Source organism: Ostrinia nubilalis, chromosome 12 (genome assembly GCF_963855985.1).
Source record: "Ostrinia nubilalis chromosome 12, ilOstNubi1.1, whole genome shotgun sequence".
Taxonomy (NCBI): Eukaryota; Metazoa; Arthropoda; class Insecta; order Lepidoptera; family Crambidae; genus Ostrinia; species Ostrinia nubilalis.
In genome coordinates, this window is record NC_087099.1 from 8,932,250 (window position 1) to 8,954,042 (window position 21,793).

At 36.4% G+C, this 21,793-nt stretch overlaps 1 protein-coding gene across 1 annotated transcript in view; it reads right to left on the minus strand.

The window, feature by feature from the left end:
* LOC135076908 (lachesin-like) overlaps window positions 1–21,793 on the minus strand; it is a 105,002-nt gene that overhangs the window by 40,181 nt on the left and 43,028 nt on the right. Inside the window, exons 2-5 of the mRNA XM_063971420.1 lie at window positions 9,742–9,824; window positions 8,624–8,745; window positions 2,611–2,796; window positions 1,235–1,424 (exon numbers count right to left, since the gene is read on the minus strand). Coding sequence (XP_063827490.1) covers window positions 1,235–1,424; window positions 2,611–2,796; window positions 8,624–8,745; window positions 9,742–9,824 — 581 coding nt within the window. The remainder of the gene's footprint in view (window positions 1–1,234; window positions 1,425–2,610; window positions 2,797–8,623; window positions 8,746–9,741; window positions 9,825–21,793) is intronic.

Genomic DNA, 21,793 nt, shown 5'->3' on the forward strand with positions numbered 1-21,793 from the left:
TGTCTTGGATATATTTCTTCCGCCTACCGTGGTAACATTGAACATTTACCGCAACTAACATGATTTCTAACATCCTGATAAGATATTCTGCGTCACTTTCAGGTAAATCATATTATTGGTCTTTGACAATTACGTCACAAACTTAGCTAAAGATATTAGACCACAAAGCGAAGGCTCTAAATTGATTCAATTATGATACAATTATTAAATTATAAGACTTGTGTAACTTAATTTATCAAGATGGAGCTATCATTAAATTCCTGGAAGTACCTACTAGATTCGATGAAACACTTACATTTCGCGAAACATGATACAGAAATACCGTACTTAATTGCCATGTTTATGTTCGTTTCAGCCGAAAGACGTCCACTGCTGTTATGTTTATGTGCTTTTGCTAAATGTATTTATATACCTAATTATAATGACCGGTGCGCGGTGGTTCAATTAAGTATCTAATTAGGTGTTGCGGTAAATTATCAGATATTAGAGGCATTACTAACTGTTTATACAGAAATCATAACATATCATCAACGTATTACATGCATTTTGCACATTGACATGTAGGTAGGCAAAGGTTTTTTTAGGTAGATCAAAAAAGAGAATGACTTACCTTATATATAGAAAAAACCAAGAGAAACCTGCTATCTTCATATTACAATCACCGGCAGTTCTACGATAGCAATCTTTTTAACCAAACGCTGCCGTCATTTTGCTCAGTGCTGCTCTTTTATACCATCTCCAGCAGGAGTAAAACAGTAGCAACTGTCCTAACCTCCATGCCGACTTCGATATTATTAAAGACATTGGGTTTGTTGATTTTGAGTACCTGTCTCCAATGCACATCAGATTTAGCGGCGTTTAGTTAGCTAAAAGGGAACGTATAGCAATTAACTAAACATCATCATCAGGCCATTTAGTCTTCACTGGCAAGAGCACGACCCTCTCTAATTCACAAGAGAAAATAGAGGATTTGGCCTACACTCCCCAGTCCCCACGTTGGCCTGACGGGTTGAGAAGGTTAACTAAACGCTGTCGCTGAATTAGGCAGTTCCCTTCTGTACCAGTTTTATTATCATTATTATAATCATCATCACTTCAGCCACAGGACAGTCACTACTGAACATAGGCCTCAATGATTTCCACATCGCCCAGTTGGTAGCGGCTTGCATCCAGCGCCTTCCTGCCACCTTTATGAAGTCGTCGGTCTGTACCAGCTTAAGTAACTATAACTTACCTTTCCTCTCCCTTCCACCTTCATGCCTGAAGACGATGGGTTTGTTGTGCTCCCGTCGCCACAGCACAGTTGGCGGTGGTTCCCCCGTCGCTATACAGGTCAGGCGGACGCTGCCGCCTTCTTGCGCAGTGCTGCCCTCTGCGACTGTGTCCACGATGTCTGGTGGTATCACCACTGATAGGTACCCCATCTAGAGGAAAAGCAGTTGATATTGAGCTATTAATGTTGTTGTTGATATTTTTTTTAGATATGTAATTCCATTCCATACATGCTAGAGACACTAACAAAAGTTCTAACTGCCAGAGAAGTTCTAGGCAATGAAGTTTTTCACAATTGCTCATAAAGTAAAAAGATGGGTAAATATCTAGTATCTACTGCATCTAAAGTTTGAAAGTAATTTTAGTAATTTGGAAATTACAGTTTTTGAAAGAGTAGTGTGTAGTTATTATCAATAGTGATTTTCAAAAGTGATTCGCTTTTTTATTGGCCACAATGAGTGAGTTGATCAACGAATTCGAAATTTCCTATTTGTCGTTAACTTCTACAGCCGCATATGATGGTAAATTCTCCAAAAAGCATTTTCAGCTTGCCTCTTTCGGAACCAAATTAAAATCCTCATTCATAAACTAGAAACCTAAACTTCAGTTCATGTGCAGATTTATACGACACGTTATTAACTCCAACGAGCAATAACTAGTCCAAACTAGTATTTCTATTGCAGATGTTGACCAAGCGTTTTCATTTAGAACTGTCCCGTTTCATTAAAATCCGACTGGTGGTTTTTGAGTCCAGCGCGTGGTCGGACTTGTTTCCTGTTTTTGCTTTAGTATCATCACGTTTTACTTAATTTCGTGCGGTACGTAAATTGCGAGCTTGAATCGTTTGCTTTAGATATTTTAATTTATATTTAGTCGTGTGCATGATAAGTAGGATTTAGAAGTTAAATTCAAAAGTTCTAATATTTTTAGATGCCTACTTAATGAATTTTGTAAATACTCGTATATGATGGGTTTCTTAACTCACTCCTATTACACGAACATATTTAGCTGAACTGGAGGATCTTTGCTTACTTATGTTCAAAAAAAGTTCAGTGTTTTAAAACTTGTAGGTAAAAAACAAACTGCGTACTCGTCTCTCGTTCCTACAGAGACTTTCACATATAAAAGTTAGTCAAGATTCCTGCAGCGATTGATGTTGACGAATTTGAATTTACCTGACTTTTTATAGGGTCCGTAGACCTGGCACATGTAGGTAGGTGCCAGAGTCGTTTGCCTGCACGTTGCTGACGTGCACCTTCCACGTGTTGTGGTTGTTGTATGTGACTGAGACAGTATAGATTATTGTAGCAATTGATTGATAATAGAATTTGAACTTACCTGACTTTTCATAGGGTCGGTATTGACCTGGCACATGTAGGTGCCAGAGTCGTTGGCCTGCACGTTGCTGACGTGCAGCTTCCACGTATTGTGGTTGTTGTACGTGACGGACAGCCGCGGGTTCAGCGCCACCATGTTGGTGTGGATCGCCAGAATCGCCTTTGAGTCTGACTTGATCCATGCCACCTAAAAACAACAATAATTGTTAAAAAAACTGTTTGCCGAACAAATGAATAAGGAGCGACACTTTAATAGCCCAATGGTGAAGGTGCCGGAATGGCCAGATCGAAATCCGTCGAACCCCGCCGATGCAAGACTGTTATGGTGAATATTCTTTAACGAAAAAAAAAAATATTCATCAGCTCTCATCCGCTTTTGAAGACTTTGAATAATCTGCATCCATTACATTCATTATAATGAACTACTTTGTTGGAGTTCTCTCAACTCAGAGCTATAAATCCGATTTATAAGTGGGATATAGACTATAAAAATATATGTGATTCCGTATTTTGTGGTACAAAAGGCTGTGTTTCGATTGAGTCATGTAAGTAGCTTAATAGCTATTTTAGTTTTTCACTTGGATTGTGGCCGCTGATTAAATAATAAACAAGACAGAAACTGAAGAAAATTAATAGATAAACCTTGTCACATACTACATACCAAAAGACACACAACTACAAAGCATTACCTATCTAATCAATCCCTTCAAGAAATTACTCATTGTTCATCTGAATTCGTAATGGAATCGGAACTCTATGCTTATTTCTGAATGTAATAAGCATCCGCGTCAAAAAATCTTCTTCCCTTTTTTGTAATTAAAGTAAAATTCAGCTTAAAATGGCTAACTGTCTGGGAGCGTTTCGGTTGCTTTGGGCTAAATCTACATACGCTCGAGCCACTTTTCTGAGCGTTCATATACTATTCATAAGCTGAATTTACAGCGTTTTAGACCAGTTTAGAATGGAACAAAAATCGTAAAAGAGTTGTCCGGACATTTTTCAGCCAAAATATGAACAGCAAAGAAACTTAACATACGAGGTAGTATTTTATGCATGGTCCAGTTTAACCGCAGACATTTTCGTCATATAACGTCGGATGAATACAAGACTACGCAAAAAATGTGCTTTAAAGTTTGTATGGTAAAGTTTTAAATCGTACGACTTTATTACAGGAATGCGATAATATGTACCATGTAAGTACCATTTTCAATATTCAAAAGAACAGACACAACGATGTTATTGTTCTTAATAGCTGCTCGACTCGTGGTTGAATTTCAACAATTTGGCAGCAAAACGTGGGGGTTAAATTTAACAATGCAATTAGAGCGAGTGTCTTCACAACAAAGCGTTTGTAGCCGCTGCATACGGGGGCAAATTTCATTTCACATCTAAGATTAATGTCGTAACTCGAATTACGTCGGCATGCAGGTTAAAATTTTCTGTTTTGTTTATGCTGGCACTTTAGGCCAGTAGAATTAAACACAAAAATTGATTAAATCGGAAATAATTCCTACAAAAGATTTTTTTGCTTTAATGGCTTCATTGGTTGCCCATTAAGACTCTCCTAAGTTTTCGACTTCGACGGAGTTGTGCTTAAGTGGTGGGGGCCCCCGAAAGGGGCGTTTTTTCGGTTTTCCGGTTATACCGCGTAAAGGACTTGCCCTATCGAAAAGTGGTCTTCATGGCGGTTGAAGGGCACTTAATCCTGCATTGAATAAGACCTAATTCAAATGTTTTGGACAAACCGTTCTCGCGCTAAAGTTCGGAAAAGTAGAAAATATACGTATAATTAATGACCCTCTCCACGTCCAATGGCTTGTTACCCACATGCTTCCAAGTCTTGAAAAGGGCCACCTCAACCAGTGTAACCCTATCAAGGCTTACAAGCTTGATGCGCCTATCCTTGTGCGTCCCAGCCGTTCCTTAACTGCGGTTGGTGCACCTCTTCCTTGCACTCTCCTGAACGACCCTGTGTTACCTACTGTGGCTGTCCCTCTTCCTTGCAGCCTCCTGCACGACTACGTTGCCTAGCCGTATGCCTGGTCCAAGGTTCGACGCCACAAAATCAACTTCGCACGCGTGAAAATAGTTTAAATACTATTTTCCGTGCTTGCAACATTTTTCTTTACTGCTTCGGCTCTATTAGTCGTAGAGTGATTGTATATATCCTATAGCCTTCCTCAATTTATGAGCTATTCAACACAAAAAATATTATTTCAATCAAACTAGTAATTCTTGAGATTAGCGCGTTCAAACAAACAATCAAAAAACTCTTCAGCGTTTTAATATGAACTTGTTGTTGTTGATTTTTGGCGTCAAACCTTAGACCAGGCATACGGCTAGGCAACGTAGTCGTGCAGGAGGATACAAGAAAGAGGGGCAGCCACAGTAGGTAACACAGAGTCGTTCAGGTGAGTGCCAAGAAGAGGTGCAGCAACCGCAGTTAAGGAACGGCTGGGACGAACAAGGATAGGCGAATCCAGCTCGTATGCCTTGATAGGGTTACACTGGTTGAGGCGCTCCTTGTCAAGACTTGGAAGCCTGCGGGTAACGAGCCATTGGACGTGGAGAGGGTCATTAATTATACACATATTTTCTACTTTGCCAAACATTTGCACGAGAACGGTTTGTTCAAAACATATGAATTTGGTCTTATTTAATGCAGAATTAAATGCCCTTCAACCACCAGGAAGACCACTTTTCGATAGGGTAAGTCCTTTAAGCGGTATAACTGGAAAACCGAAAAAGCGCCCCTTTCGGGGGCCCCCACCACTTAAGCACAACTCCGTCGAAGTCGAAAACTTAGGAGAGTCTTAATGGGCAACCAATGAAGCCATTAAAGCAATAAAATCTTTTGTAGGAATTGTTTCCGATTTAAAAGCTAATTCTACTGGACTACTTTTAATGTTTCATAAAATGTAATTTAGACAATAATAGTTCTAAAAGCATCCTTTATAGACAAAAGAGTTCCAAATAAGATTTTTTCTTCCCAGAGAAGTTCTAGGTAAGTTCTATCTCTTAAATCATTCACAGATAGATATCACACGTCACCAACAAGAGTGATAAAACAAGCCTTGAACTCGGGGGCATACAGTATGTGTGTTTTAGGTACTACTTTATCTGCCAACCTCACAATAATATATTTGACCAATGTATGTGATGATTTATAGTTGGAAATCACCAGCTTCAGAAATTGTGCAACCCAAATTTCAGTGACTAAAATGAAACAATTCCTGCAGCGAATGTACAAAACTGTTCAACTTCTTTCACCGCGAACATTAAACTAAACGTTAGTGAAACTGTTGCCTGTGCGAATGGCCCTATACCTGAGGAATGCAGTCCCCATCCACACCGCTGAGCATTTTTCACGTGACATTCCGCTTTGTTGCGGTCGGAAAATAAATTAGTAACAATTTCATTGTTTGCGAGAATTATTTCCGCCTCTGTTCTGCAGCTAGCGGCCGCAACGAGCGCACTTGTCATGGACTTTTATTAAAATGTTTTATTGCTTTTCGAACGGACGCGAATCCTAGAACTTTGTCGAAGATTCTAAAACTGCTTTATAATTTCGTAAAAACATTTTAGAGATCTTTTTTGTAAAAATTTGTGAGCTTTTTGGTTCACTTTCTACTTTGAAAAACTCATCATTTTATCGTTAATAGACTTAGTATAACAGTAATCTCTACTGAAGTCATTATGCAAAACCGTTTGTTCTGATTGAATATTTTGTTCCGAACGTCGGCTGCAGAATAAAATTCGACGAGATTCAAAGAGAAAAATCAGTTCTTTCACTGAAAAACGTGATCGGGTTCCCTTACATGCAATCTTACTTAACAAAGCGGGTGAATATTCTGAATGGGCCCAAATTGGCGTGACCGTCTACGGAAGGTCCGGTAAATAGACATTGTGAATTAGGCCAATCAAATGCTTAATTGATTCACCTAACATTTTGTGGGACTGTTTAGGGGTTATGGCTCCTGATGTGGTATGCGAAATTTAGCAGAATTGGTCCCCAATGTGGTAGTTAGGTATGTCAAATTTGGTAGAGTTCAATTAAGTAATCGGAAATGGTGGTGCTTTAGAAAGGGGTAATTAACAAGGGATACTTATAGATGGCCCCTATAATAACAAAGTATTGTGATAACAACCTGATTCATATTTTGTAGTCCGACGGGCATTATCGTTCGTTTATAAGAATATTTACATAGTAAATCTCTTCACCTTCTTCATGATAAAAGGTAAAAATCCTAAAGATATTTAAACTTTGAGAAGCAAGGCCTTTTCATGTTAGTCATGTAAATAGCCTACTTAAATAATCTTGAGGCAGTTTTTTAAACTTCAAAAAGTAAGCAACAGTTTAAGCACTATCTAAAATGGCTTGGAAAATGATTATTGCAGTACACCGGGTGAAATAGGAATTAGCAGCCAATGTAGCACACGAGTAGTCACCACTTAAAACTGTACGTGATCCGAATGGTTTAAGATTCAGTTAGGGTTGATACGGCTATAGAAATTTAAGCGGAGAACAATAGCTTCAAGCTTGTTATGAAGCTGTGCTGTTTTTAGTGCTATGCTCTTTGCTATTGTAAAACATATTATTTGTTTTTAGCACGTGACATTTGGTCACTCATGTAATAGGACCATGGAACATAATTTCATCGCTCTGTCAGCATATTGTGTATTTATAGCAAACCCTGCAAGATTGCTGTGTAAAATTAGGTTGTACAAATATAGGTACTTAACATTACCTACTACGAAATAGTTTTAAAATGTATCATTTTCTTCTATTATTCACTGAAAGTTTCTGATTCTTCAAAGGTCAGACAGTGAGCGTTTACCGAGCTTTAAATAACCTCAAATACATTAGGAAACGCTGATTTATAAATATAGACCCTCTGATAAGTATCAGAAACACTTTGAACTTCAACCATTCATACAGAACCGAGTGTATTTATAACTACACTAAGATTAGCTTTATGTTGTTGCGTGGGTGTAGCTAGTTTAGGACAAACTTGAAAATGGCCGGCTTCTGGGTCGACCCAACTAAGTTATGTAACAAGCTGGTAGCTCAAACATCACAAGAATTTCTAACGTATTTTAAAAGACAAAATTCTCGTGTGGGTATTCCAGAACAACAAAGTTTAAAACCGCTAAAATTACGTATTTGTGAGGTATAAACCTGAAATTAAAAAGCATAACTATTTTATTACCTCTCTTTTTGTAAGCTTTTAAGCCACACGCATTACAAATGCAGTATCATGCTTCGGAATGAATTTAAGGATGTTAAACAAAGGGACCGGTTTTCCAATAAGGTTTTGTCCAAGGATTTCCTCCTAGTACCCAAAACCAAATTATTGATCCCATAAACAATAATGCCAATCTGTACAAAAATCTTACAAATATAAGATGTTAAACTTTCGCCTTCCATTTCAACTATAAGACACGATAGTTCGAAAATCCACTTCGAGATACATAATATTACGGTGTGTTTACGGGTGATGGCGGGGAATGCCTCATAGCGATCTCACTTACGTACGTCACATACTATGAGAGACATGGTATCGTTCTTAAATCTAATACCTTTTGTCTAACACTAACTCTCACACCGATCAATAAAGCTGGCAATAGTTGCAAAGCTGCAACTTAAACAATGCTCACCCTATAGTTAGATAGGTGGTTGGCCACACAAGTGAAGTGCACGTCCAGGCACTGCGTCGAGGTGTGGTTCTTCTCCACATGGATCGGCACTCTTAACAACTAGTCAGCCAATAAATTACAACTTACAACTAATAAACAAAAGAACACTCACCCTATAATTGGACAAGTGGTTGACAACACAAGTGAAGTGCACGTCCCGGCCCTGCGTCACAGTGTGGTTTTCTAGAGCCTGCAGGAACTCCGGCTTCGTCTCGGCCTGGATCGGCACGGCACACTAACCCAGTACCTACTTGCTTACTAGGTATGTGTGCAATAAATTACAACTTACAACGAATAAACAAAAGAACAAAACTCACCCTATAATTAGACAAGTGGTTGACAACACAAGTGAAGTGCACGTCCCGGCCCTGCGTCACGGTGTGGTTTTCAAGAGCCTGCAGGAACTCCGGCTCCGTCTCGGCCTGGATCGGCATCTCACCTGCCGGAGTAAATTAACTTTACCGCCGAATTTATAGCCGGATCTTTATAGAGCATAAAATAAATTGGAATGCGTATTTCATAGATAGACCTAGGGGTATTCGGGCGATGATTCTGAATTTAAAAGTTTAATTTAGTATGGAAATTGACTATTGAGAGGGGGTTCTCAAATTTATTGAAACGTGCGTCTTGTTTATTTATTTATAAGTAAGCAAAATACAGATGATAAAAATTCGCTTTTATTTGGCCTCGTTGAAATCTCTTAGCAAAACTTAAACGACCTTTAAGCTTTATGTAAAAGTTAAAATCCCTATTCACTACTTCTTTCACAAATAAAGAACAATAGACGCTAATGTATAATTTTTTTCGTAAAATGTAACGAGAAATCTTAAAATTTTGGTATTATCAATTGTTTTAGATCTTTATTCCTTGTAAAATTACCTTTAACAATTGCGAGTTATTAAACGAATTTCCAGTTAATAACCGTCTGGGCCCGTATTATTATTGGTCGGTTTTATAGGCTTGCCCAAGAACAGGCTCTTAACTCTACTCTTCAGAATTTTCTAATAAATTAATATTCCATTTTCCACCGCGGACGGGTATTAACTTGTCGGTGTCGTTAAGCGAAGTGCGATTAGGTAAGTATTTGGCTAAAAGTACCTATATAAAGTGAAGCTTTATAATCTGTGTCAAATACATTAAATGGATATTTAACTACCTAGTTACTTAATTCTTTTTTTAAATATTTTGTTAAAAGCTTGGTGCTATAGACACGTTAGACAAGTTTTGTATATCAAAATGTATTATAATTCATTGGTAATCAATATGGTGTGACGATAGTACGTTAGTGAAGAAAATCATTAATACATTCGAATCAACCGTACTCAATTAACAAACATCCATTAATAAAAGAGGAGACGAAGTGTTTTTTGTGAAATGTATTTCCATAATAAAATATGTTTTCGGTATGATGATTGTTAATTTTATAAAAACTCACCTGTGACAAAAACACTGAAAAACGTAGCCAGCCACCAGGCTGCTTTCGTAGGTGACGAAAACATGTGTTTTTGGATGAGTTCTCTGAAACAAAGAGTACCAATGGTTATTTACTTTTTACGAATAATCTAGAATCAAAAATAGTAAAATAACATCTAAATAATTTTATCGTCACAAAAAATATATAAGAGCCACTGATAATCCTAGGAATATCATTATATTCTTTTTGATCTAACAAGCTTTATTCGTATTTCAAACGAAAAATGATCACCAAAACAAAAAATGGTCCTTTGAGCCGGAACGTAAGGTTACGTCTATATGAATCAGCGTAAAGGTTTTTCCAACATTTTTATTCATTAGAACGGTAAATGTAAGCAAAGGAAAGATATCATAAAGTTAAAGAAATGGAGGCTCATTATAAATAACTTGGCAAAGCTTCTAAACCGTCAGCCACAATAATATCTGCTTGGGGATAACAAGAAACAGATCAACAAAAGAGGTTTCCTCAAAGGAAATGAGGACTGATCGCGACGTGGATAATTCGAATTTTATAGAAAACGCTGGAGGAATAAAACTCAAACTTCTATAACAATAATGGGCGTATTCACTTAGCGATATCCTTTTTGCATTGAATGTTGACCACGTCTGGATGGCGGAGTCAATTGTTGCCATACACAAACTCGAATCAAATCGTTGGGATACTTTTGATACGAAAGTTTTCATACGAGATGAATATGACGAGCAAAAATCCCAAGAGTTTTACCATTGATTTTTCAATACATTTTAGTAAAAGTGATTTTACTCTTTGTCGATTTTAATTTCATTAACCTATTGAGCAGTGTCCTTGTGACAGTGTGAAACTGAAGTAGCTCAGATTGACTATAAGAGTGCATTTTACTTGAATGAGAAGAAGCATTATTCTCACTGAACTACCGCACCACAAATCTTCAAATGTATCCTTATGTAAAAATCAATCTTTATAAATGCTTTGTAATCAAGGGAGTACCGACAGATACCTAGTTACATTATTTCCATCAGAAAATATCAGTAAAAATCTCAACCGGACCAAACTATCTCGGGCAAAAGTTTACGGGAACAATCTTGTCCAACTTGTAGTTCCACTTAGTTACAAGAAATTAGAGAATAGATCAACATACTGATCACGTTTCCGCAAACTTTGTTGCGCAAACCAATAAGGATGTTCAGCAACTAAACGCTGATACAATCAACTTTTACATTTGTAATTTATGTTATTTTGTTTGAAGTAAATAGCTGTTCATGTCGAGACTTGTTATCAGTCGGGTGTTTTAGGAACTGAACATATGTTTTCTGAGGGAGAACAAGAACAAACAGCTGATAATTTAGGAAACGGCGCACGAGCAAGCGCAAAGCAAAGACCAATTCATTGAAAGTCAATTGGACCATTGCATATTATGTCCAGCAGTGGATTTCTAAGTAAGATGATGGTAAAGCTGGAACTTGGAGCTTCTTTTGCTTGCTTTTGCGGTTCGGATCCCGCTAGGGCAATTTTTATGGTGTTGAGAATACGTAGTAATAAGTACACGAAAAATCACGGACGATTATGGTCACTGAAAAGGCACAGTATTTGCCTTCGTCTGTACGTTGTCGTGAAAGTGGATACTCAATACTCAATAGTTTATTGCTTCCATAATGTTTACAAAAGGTGTTATTGGTAAGGAAAGATAGGTACAATTATGGACCCTGTCGGGCATTAAAGTTTTTAAGAATTAGGCATTAGCACAAAGCTATTATTGCCTAAAATATTTAAGTTTCCAGAGCAGCGATGGGGCTAATAGGAACCCACAACTCCTCGTTTTGGGAAGAGCTACGAGCGAATTTAATAGCGGGTGGCCCCTACTTATCTGGGTCGCTGCTTTAAGTTTGCGGCTCCCGCTCGCTGTCCGCTGTCACTGTCAAAGTAGCCAGCTTGTGGAGCTAAATGGTCACAAACATGCGTTTTTTGCCTGGTCAAACGCTTAAAATTAGTTCCCTAAGATATCATTGTCATGGGCATTTTCGATGCAAGTCACATTCCAAGTTTACATCCGATTCAATTCCTTTAAACCTTCACCTGGTAGTGGCAGAATTGTTGCCACCATATTTTGAACCTTATTGAGAAAACATAAGGTACAAAATTAATGAAAAATATTTTTCTCTATACCAGTTAAAGGGTTAAATAAACATGCAAAATGATTCAAAGTTTCAGTTTTGCGTTTATAAATTCTTCCCAGAAAATTATTAATATTAAGATCCTTAAAATAGACAGTTCGTACGACAAAATCACTAAAAGTTTTAAATTTTTTTACGATAAAACTTTCACGAGCAAAAGTATCAAATACGAACAGAAAATAAATTCACGACTACTTAGATATGTTGATATTTGAAGACCCATAGAAGGGGCTGATAAAATCGTAATTAATATGGACTGGATAAATAAATAGCGATAAGGATACAGTAATAAATAAGCAAGCGCAATTAATGAAGGAATACCCGTCAAGTGCGTGCCACACGCAAAAGGGTTCCACACTCATAATGTGGCCTTTGTTTCGCTAATTTGATTGTGTATCTCTTCAATTTGCCCGTAATTAATGCCCTCATTTATAGGCTTTTTGAACGTTATTTTATTTGCCGATCCTTTGGAAAGATTCCTAAAAAGAAAAACATCATTATTGGGTAATAATAGCTGTCGAAATGCGATTCCTCTTATATTTATAGAAGACTAGCTTTTGCCCGCGGCTTCACCCGTGTGAAATTCAGTTTGTCACAGATCGTCCTAAATTATACTTTATATGTTATTCTTGGTTATAAACAATAATACTGTAAAGTTTCATCAAAATCCTTTCAGCAGTTTTTGAGTGAAAGAGTTACAAAAATCCAGACATCCAGACATCCATACAAACTTTCGCATTTATAATATTAGTAGGATAGGATAGCAATAAAAACCCTTCCGTTAATTGTTTACCTACCAAATCAATTTAATATTTATCCTTTGATTAATGAAAACTAATCGGATTTTCAGGGCAGATCTGATAATCTTAATCTTTCTACAATAATCTTTCAAATATAGATAACGGAAGCACTAAAGGAATATTTCGTAAAAAAATGTTATTACCTTTTCATTCAGGTAAACAAACTTACCAAGTATACGATAATCCTATTCATTTGACAAATAAATCAAACGCTAGCAGTTTTCACAAGCAATTGTCCGGCCGGCCGGACGAAGGGCTTTTCGTAGGGTTGGTAAAATGGTAACGTATGAATGTTTTTATGATCGCATCAACATTTAGGCTGTGCACACATTAACATGTTCAGTATTTATGGAGATTTAACCAAAAACATATAGACAAACCCTAATAAACGAATAAGATATTACGGAGTAAATAAAATTTTGTTCTTTCTATTTTGTAAATTTTGTTTTTTGAAAGTGTAATGTGTAAATTACCTGTTACTTCGCATCTTAAGATATATTAAATATGTGAGTGAAGGTTAGGTGATATTTGTAGAATCAAATATTTTCATGATTGCTTAAAAATGCTATGGAACGATTGATCCATGTTTAATGTGTTTCCGTCCATGTTTTTGGACAAAGAATTTACCAATCTTTCTCTTACGTGAAAAATTGGAAAAGCAAATAAACACTAGTTGTTACTTGTATGTGAGAACCCTAAGCTGGACCCACAAGATTCAATTACTGTGGCTGACATGGCGTCACAAGTTTAACCAATGGCCGACATATCTTTCACAAAATATTAAGCGTGGCCGCTGCCTGCCACCTGGATATGGTGTTTCGTGAGTACTATTCGTAAAATTTATGTTATTTTTGTAACAGTGCAAATACCAACAGTCAACTGTAATCTTATAAAGAACTTTAGGGGAGACCGAGGAGAGATGTCACCGAGGAGAGTTGTGAGATTGCCAATATTTTGGAACTTATTAACTACTAGCGAGCTCGTAACAGTCTGCGTTTTCAGTTCAAGACTCGAGCTAACAAATACGCGCTGTTGCGAGCTGGTAGGTAATAGGTTTCCAAAAATCGACAATGTCAAAACTCTCCTCGGTCTCCTCTATATTGCATATTTTCTGCTAATATTATAACAGTAGGATGACTGTTTACGGAGGTTGTTGTTGAATATCGACTCTAGCGCCGATAATAGAGTTTTAAACATAATGGCAATCAATCACGCAAATTGCTTGCGTAAAGGAGTAATAAATACTAAATCTATGTAGTAATCTAAAAATATAAATTAATTTTTTGCTATACATTTGTTAATATAATTACATTTAAGTAACTTAAATAAAAAAAAAATCATTTCTGAATGGACAATAAAAACTTATTTGCTCAAAATAGTACTTTTATTTTGTCTAAATTCGGTACATTAAGTAGATCTTTGAGTTGAGAATTGTATTTGTAAGTCAATCAGGCCAAATAAAACCATTTCAGAGTAGTATACAATTAATTAATACTGCTTGATGTTACTAATAATTAAAAGCCCCTATGGCTTCTTAGAAGTAAGTGTAAATTAATTATGTTATTATAATGAAAACGAAGACTGTAATTTAAGTTTTACAGGTAAAAAATTGTTTGCGTCTTCTCAATTATTTCTTTAGAAAATACTTATTTAATTAAATTGATGTAGGGCCGAGTGTTCCGAAACCACAGACCTTCCCTGGAAATTAATTTAAGTCTTGTTAGACTCACGGTGTGAAAGTAATGTCGTTAGAAACAACGATGCTATTACTTTTACAAATCTATTGCTTTTATTTATTTATTTAATGCTTTATTGCTTACAAAAATTGCTATGCAAAAGGTGAACTTAATTTCGTTATGGCATTATCTACCAGTTAACCAAACCAGTGGGCCAAACAGAATCAGCTTTTAGGTTTTATTACTTGCAATATTTTTAAGGCAAAGGAATACCTACGTAAGTAAGTCAGAATGTACCTACTACTGCTATTTCTATTTATTTATATTAACCGGCAGACAGTGGTGACTGAGTTTGTTGCGGCGCTTCTTCTCAGCACTTGCCAAATGTTGGTCTCGAAGCGCTGGTAGGGTAAAAAGATTATGAGACATGTAGAGGCTCCTTAAGAGCAAAATGACGATTTGTAAGAACTATTTATTAGTCTAAACAAATAAAGAAATTTTGACTTTGACTTTGACTTTAAGGACACCTAATAAAGGTCAGATTTTTTTCGTGTAAGTTTTTCCTTTTCAGTATAGATCTGAGTAGAAATAGACGATGGCACATCAAACTTTATACTGTGAGACCTAAGTAGTTGATATAGTGTGTGTGCTATACAGGTTGTTGTCTATAAAATAAAATACTCAAGATTAAAAAGCAAAATTTTAGGATATTGTTTTTTGTACTGATTTGTGTTCAGTGTCTGTATGTATAGTTACCTCTGTAAATATGGCAAGAATGCAAAGTAACACCTTGGATAACGACGAAAATTTTAATCCGATTTCATGTACCGTACATGTAATCCAAGACTTGTTCTAAAGTTATCATAATTATGCTACAAACGACAAATACGTGGAATTATCTGTTTGTATACTTACATTAATACAGACGATTACGAAGAACCTAGCGTTAATGATGCATTTACACCATTAATACGAGTTACATCCATTAATGTAAATGTGTCTATATCCGAAGTTTCACATGTTTCCGCTAAAAATAGATAATTAATGAGTCCTTAGAAGTCATTACGGGAATGGAAGCTTTATTTAATTTGTTATTAACGATTTTGTGTCGCTACTAGCTTTTGTTCGTAGGTAGCTTCGCGTCGGAGCATTTTCGATCTATTACAAAAAAAAATCTATAACACCTACAAAATTGAAAGGCAGGTAGGTTCCTTATAGGGTGTAGACATCCGCCAAGAACGGATTTTACAAAACTCCACCCCTAAGGGGCTAAAACGAGGTCCACGTGTACGAAGTCGCGGGCGGCCGCATTGGTAACAAATACCGTCAGAGGGAAATGCATAATTGTATCTGTATGTATAATTTATTTCGTAGTATTAATATCATAGCAACCTGTAGGCACGTCTATGCTTAATTCATAATTATATAAGATAAAATTTACCCTGTTTTCTGATAATTAACCGTATCGAGTATCGAATTTAGCAAATTACCTAGTGTCTCTTTAAGTAAATATCAATTTTCACTTATGAACACGCGTACGAAGCCCTGTATAATTATGTATACTCGTATCTCGATAACACATTTATAGGTTACTAGCTTTCCGCCCGCGGCTTCGCCCGCGTGGAATTTTGTCTGTCACAGAAAAACTTTATCGCGCGCGTCCCTGTTTCAAAAACCGGGATAAAAACTATCCTATGTTCTTTCCCGGGACTCAAACTATCTCTATGCCAAATTTCATCAAAATCGGTTGCGAGGTTTAAGCGGGAAAGCGTAACAGACAGACAGACAGACAGACAGACAGATAGACAGACAGAGTTACTTTCGCATTTATAATATTATATAGTTGGGATTGTATCTTGAGTAGACAAAAGAGAGAAACTGATAGCGCCTGAAGTACTTACATAAACTCATTAGTGAAAATTAATTATTATTTCTATACCCACGCAATAATATTTTATTCTGCGAGATTTTTGTTGTTTATTATAAGATTTCCTTATAATAGAGAACAATAAGAGTTCGTATAGAAAGCTCTTGTGAACAAATATAGTGGAATAAACAATCCATCCAACAAAGCGTTTGTAAATGCCATGTTTTTAGGGAATGAATACTTTCAATAACTTCAGGACAGGATTTTGACCTGATTTTCAGTCATTACGGAAAACTAGGGTCGTGGGTGCGTCATTATTTTTTCTGCGTCTATTTTGTGCAATGACCCATTGCGACTTTACTTTTTTTAAACTGATTCTTCTCTTTCAACATCATCAATAGATTTCTTATAACGATATGATAGACCAAACGGCTTCAGCAACATTATGAATGAATGAACCCAGATGTTTTTATAAACCCATTTCCATCGCTGCCATCACTCGATGAGATTGCGATCCGTTAACACCTCCAACTGCCTACAAGACAGCCGCAGATTAATTCCGTCGCAGCCGATAGTTTCATTCGATGTGAACAGCAATCAGTAAACAGGGGCCAAGGAATAAATATCCCGGTGGCTCCTGAACTAATTGCTGACCTATCCGTATTGATGGCCAGCGCTGGGATCAATGTAAATTATCTGCCCACCGTCCGCACGGCACGATTATCGTAAATCACGCAAGTTTTATTTGTTAGGAGTCATTTAAGTTAGGTTTCAAATAAGTAATTTAAAAAAATAAATTAATACTGTCTAAATTCCACAACTACCGGTCCATACCTACGAATACTAAGAACATAAAACGATTTTACTGGAATTGGATGGCTAAGATATACCTAACTTCAAATAATTCTTAAGTAGATAGGTAGCATTTTATTTCATAAAATTATAATTACAAAAATAAACTGACATTTCATAACTTGTGTGCGTCAAACTCTGTCTACGCCCACCCATAAAGTTATCTAGCTGAGCAAATATTGAGAAAAAAATTGCTAGATCTTCTCAATTCCAAAGTATAAAACCATGGAAATGATCACAGCCAGCCAGGCTGTAATTAAAACTTTCTTCCATAAACTACGATTAAAAACTCGGACAGAGGGAACTGTCATACAACTTATGAATTTTTTAAACTTTCACTTCGCAAGCGTTGACCCTCTGTGAATCAATATTGCTATATCTCTTACTTGCAAGGCGCAAGGGTATTCATATTTTTGTTATATTGTCATTCCCTTTTGGCAGTGAATTGAAAAAATAAAATAGTTTTCTGATTTAAAAAGTATTTAATAGTTTAAAAATGCATACAGTCAGTTTTGGACAATGCTGCACTTGTCGAAGTTTTAGTTCGGATTAAAAGTAAGAAATTCGTTTGTTTAATAAATAAAATATTTCAAACATGAACCTATTCTTCTTAGAATTAAAATAAAGTATGACGTACAAAGTATTTGAAGAACATACTGAGGGATTGTAAGATCTGCATACATTAATATATTCTCGGTTTCACAGTTAGTGCTCGTTGCAAATCCTTCTATCGAATACAAACATTGGGAGATTTCCTTTTACATTCAAATACGCAATTCCGCACCGAAACTCTGTGTATTTTAAATTTCCCGAGATTGTCAAATATCTTTTGGAAAATTGTTATGAAACAATTTTCAGCGAGCATCGAAGCGTGCTAACAAGTCCATTAAATTTATTGTTCGCTTTCTTTCACTCGATGTTTAGAGTATAACGGTATAATAAATTCTTGTGAAGCTTACCTTAATAAATCCAGTTCGAGTCAGATTCTCGAGTCTCCATAAATTGTTAAATAAATCGTTCGAACAACATCGGGCGTATCTCTTGTGGATGCCGTCCAGTTATAATTTGAAGGAAGCTGCGTCTAAATTCATAGAAAATTTTAATGGCAACTCAATTTGTTGCTTAAATATCCAAAATTACTCCCAAACAAACATTTAAACCAGTAGGTACACACCTGCACGTTCGTTTATAAATATCACTTATACGAAATTTAACCCTTTCTGTGTAACACTACAATATAAGATTTTCTATTTAAGTCAACACTACAATGTTTAGAATGACACAATTTGTGTTCTTATCGGTAAGAACCGGTCTCTTGCAGACAAAATAATAATCTAGAGTATAGAGATTTATAATTCTGGCACTCAGATCATAGAAGGGAATAGATGTGAAACGGGGGCGTGGCGCGTGTCTCCGCGATATGCCCAGAAACGAACATCGCCCGCGACGCTAGGTTAGTCGCGATTCAGTCGTACTGAGGAAATGTTCTCCGATATTGTTGGATAATGCGTCGTAACGTGCAATAACATAAGTGAAACGAAGAACTACAGGAACAATGAAGTCATTTACCACATGTAAGTATTGCAAATCCATTGGTATTTTGCTTATAAATAAAAAAAAATAAACATTTTTACGAACGAATTCAGTGCCGTGACATTTACTGCGATATCGAAATTAGTGGTGATAAAAATTCAAACACGTTGTACATTGACGATTTAGTTAGCAACCACTTTATGTCATGCGTAACTACTGCGCAATGTATTTTATTTCTTCCGATATCCACTAACGCGTGTAAATACACAGTACGGCCGCATGTGCCGGTCGTAACATAGTGCAGGGCTCGTGTTCTAATACGGTTTCCTATTATCGATAAATAGAAGTAAATTATTATTTTCTATTTTCTAATTTTAAATGAAAAAATCATGAGTTGCTTGCGATTTTTAAGTTTTTACAAAAACAATAACAATAGTAGAAGGGATTAGTAACTGTCAACTATGTAATTACTATAAGAGCTAGTTGAAAGCCTAATATAGGCATTATTTTTGATAAACATAGGCGGTACGAATTTCGCCATAATTAAAAAGTTAATGCGCTATAGTAGTTAATAATAATTACAGTGATCCTGTTATTATTATTAAAGTAAATAATAATATATTACCAATATTGTAAATACTGGTAAAAATCGCAAGTACCTACTTAACCCATGACTTTTCATACAAACTTTGTCAGTCTATAACTTCTATACTCCATCGATAACGACATTGAGCTTTGGTTGGGGTAAATTAATATAAGGTAACTTCATTTAGTCCCAGTAATTGATTCTGAGTTTTTCGTCCATACAAAATGGAACTGACTCCTTTATGCAAAAATCGTTAAAGAACATAATAACGTATTATAATAAAAAGGTTTTCATACAAGCATTTTTTAAACCAATTTCGAGCCTTGCCCCCAGGATTTAAAGTATCGATATCTTATCGACTCCATTTTATCTTTCTTCTCTCTAATTGCTTTTTTCAAAGTGTGCGTCACGTCACGCGGCCATTGATTGGCCATAAGGCACGCCTTCTGGCCAATCACAGCACTTTTAAGCCGGTTGCACATGTTGTCGTAGACTCTCAGTCGCTTTGTTTTTACACAGTTGAATGTGTGTGTGGGAGCTGTGGTGGGGGAAATGTGGGGACACTGGTTCTCGTTGTAGTTACGCGCGACTTCATATCTATTCTCTTTCTATGATCTGAGTTCTGGCACTTTAACCTCATTATTGACCTACAGTTGTTTTATTATCATCAGCATTGATAGCACTGTATGATTGAAACAAGTATCATCATCATTTTGAGAACATTTTCTCATAAATAACAGAGTAAATACTGACGATTTCATAGTGGCATCCGTTATCTAGTTAAGGACAGCAAAAAATTATCGTATTAATGCAAATCCCCAAAAAATGGTGTGCTTAAGTTACAGCACTAAGCTTGAAAAATAGGACGCAATTCGGTGATCTAACAAAATTGACACTTTTTGCCCGACTACGATCAGCGTTACTGTCTATCAAAGTGTGAAAGTAAAAAATAGTTTTATCAAAAGCTCTATTTTAGTAAATCTGTTCAATCTTTTACTACCTAAGCTGAATAAACGTCTTCTCTAATTCATCTGGCTCATTTAAATTTTGCATTTTATAGCTGTAAATGAACATTAATTAAATAAAATTATTTGCAAGATTATGTTTAACGGGAACGAATATTAAGCATCACATATTAAAACGAATGAGTTCGATTTATTGAAATCTTTACATTATCCGAAAGTTTCATTTTATAATTGAGCATGTTTTACCTGTGAATTTTTGATGTTCAATTGATGGTTCATTATTAATTTCTGAAAAGCATTAATTAGTTACAGCCTTTAAGCAGTCATGAGGCATGAAACGCAATACGGTGATTAAATATCCATAAACGTTACTTCATTGTACCAAAGAAAAGGTATCGAGTGTTTCGTTTATACGTGTATTTAACATATTGTTTGGTATGGTTCTGGCTGCTTATAACGTCCGTATTCACAAAAATTACTATGAGGTCTCACAGTACGCGTGGATGCACAGAGTTACACACGAACCAATCACAGAGCTCTATTCAATGCTGTGCGTTCGATTTGCTGCTTGACTTGAGCAAGTATTGTTTGTGAATATGGGTGTAAACATCATACACATCTCAAATACATTTGATATGCTATGTAACCATTGTGGCATCTTCATTGTAAAAGGTGCGACCTTGCAATACAATACGAGCTTACATCCAACGTGTTCGATATGGAGTGCGTTAATAAAATCTACGAAGATTTTAGTTCTTGAAAGTATCCGCTATACGCTGTACAATCCGTCATACATTTAAATGTAATTTTTTACGCACTCGATATCGAATACGTAAGATGTAAACTCGCCCTAAGCCCCCGAATCTTCAGTCGCTGATGTTCGCGTCAGCACTACGGAGGGTGTTTTTGTGACGTCATACGTCAGCGAGACTTCAGATGTATTTCAAACTTTTGTATACTCTGTCACTGCGTCTGTCCAATGCCACTCCCATACCCGTCCATCTGCCGCCATTCACTATAACTATGTTGGCGGCGTGCTCAGATGCCCTCAATGCGCGAGGGATTTTACCGCGAAAATAGGCTACGTAAGCCATCTTCGGGCACACCAGCGCCGCCAAGACAGCTAGGAGTCGGAGTGGTCGCCATGGCCGAAATCGGTCGGATGGATCATCAATATGAATTCGTTAATTCAACTAGCACTTATAAATCAATCGTATAATTAATTGACAAACGAATGCTCACCGAAATTATCGACGAAACGATTATTCGAAGTTTTAACAATCGACAAAAAACGATCGGAAGTATGATTTAAACCGGTTACGTAAAAAGTTGAGGAGGGAGGACTGTATAGAGATTTGATGGTTGGAAAATTACTTTTTTAGTCTGAAACAATTTGAATAGATTGCCTTGAGGAACTTGTAGGTATTTACCTACTATACCTAAGTTTAAATTGATATTCTCGATAAAATTAAAAGCAATTCGCTATATCAAAATGTATAAAGCACACTCAACATCTTTCGACTCATGAACTTATGACCCATTGAAAGAAACAAAATGCTCAAGACTGAGTGTGAAAGAGCAATC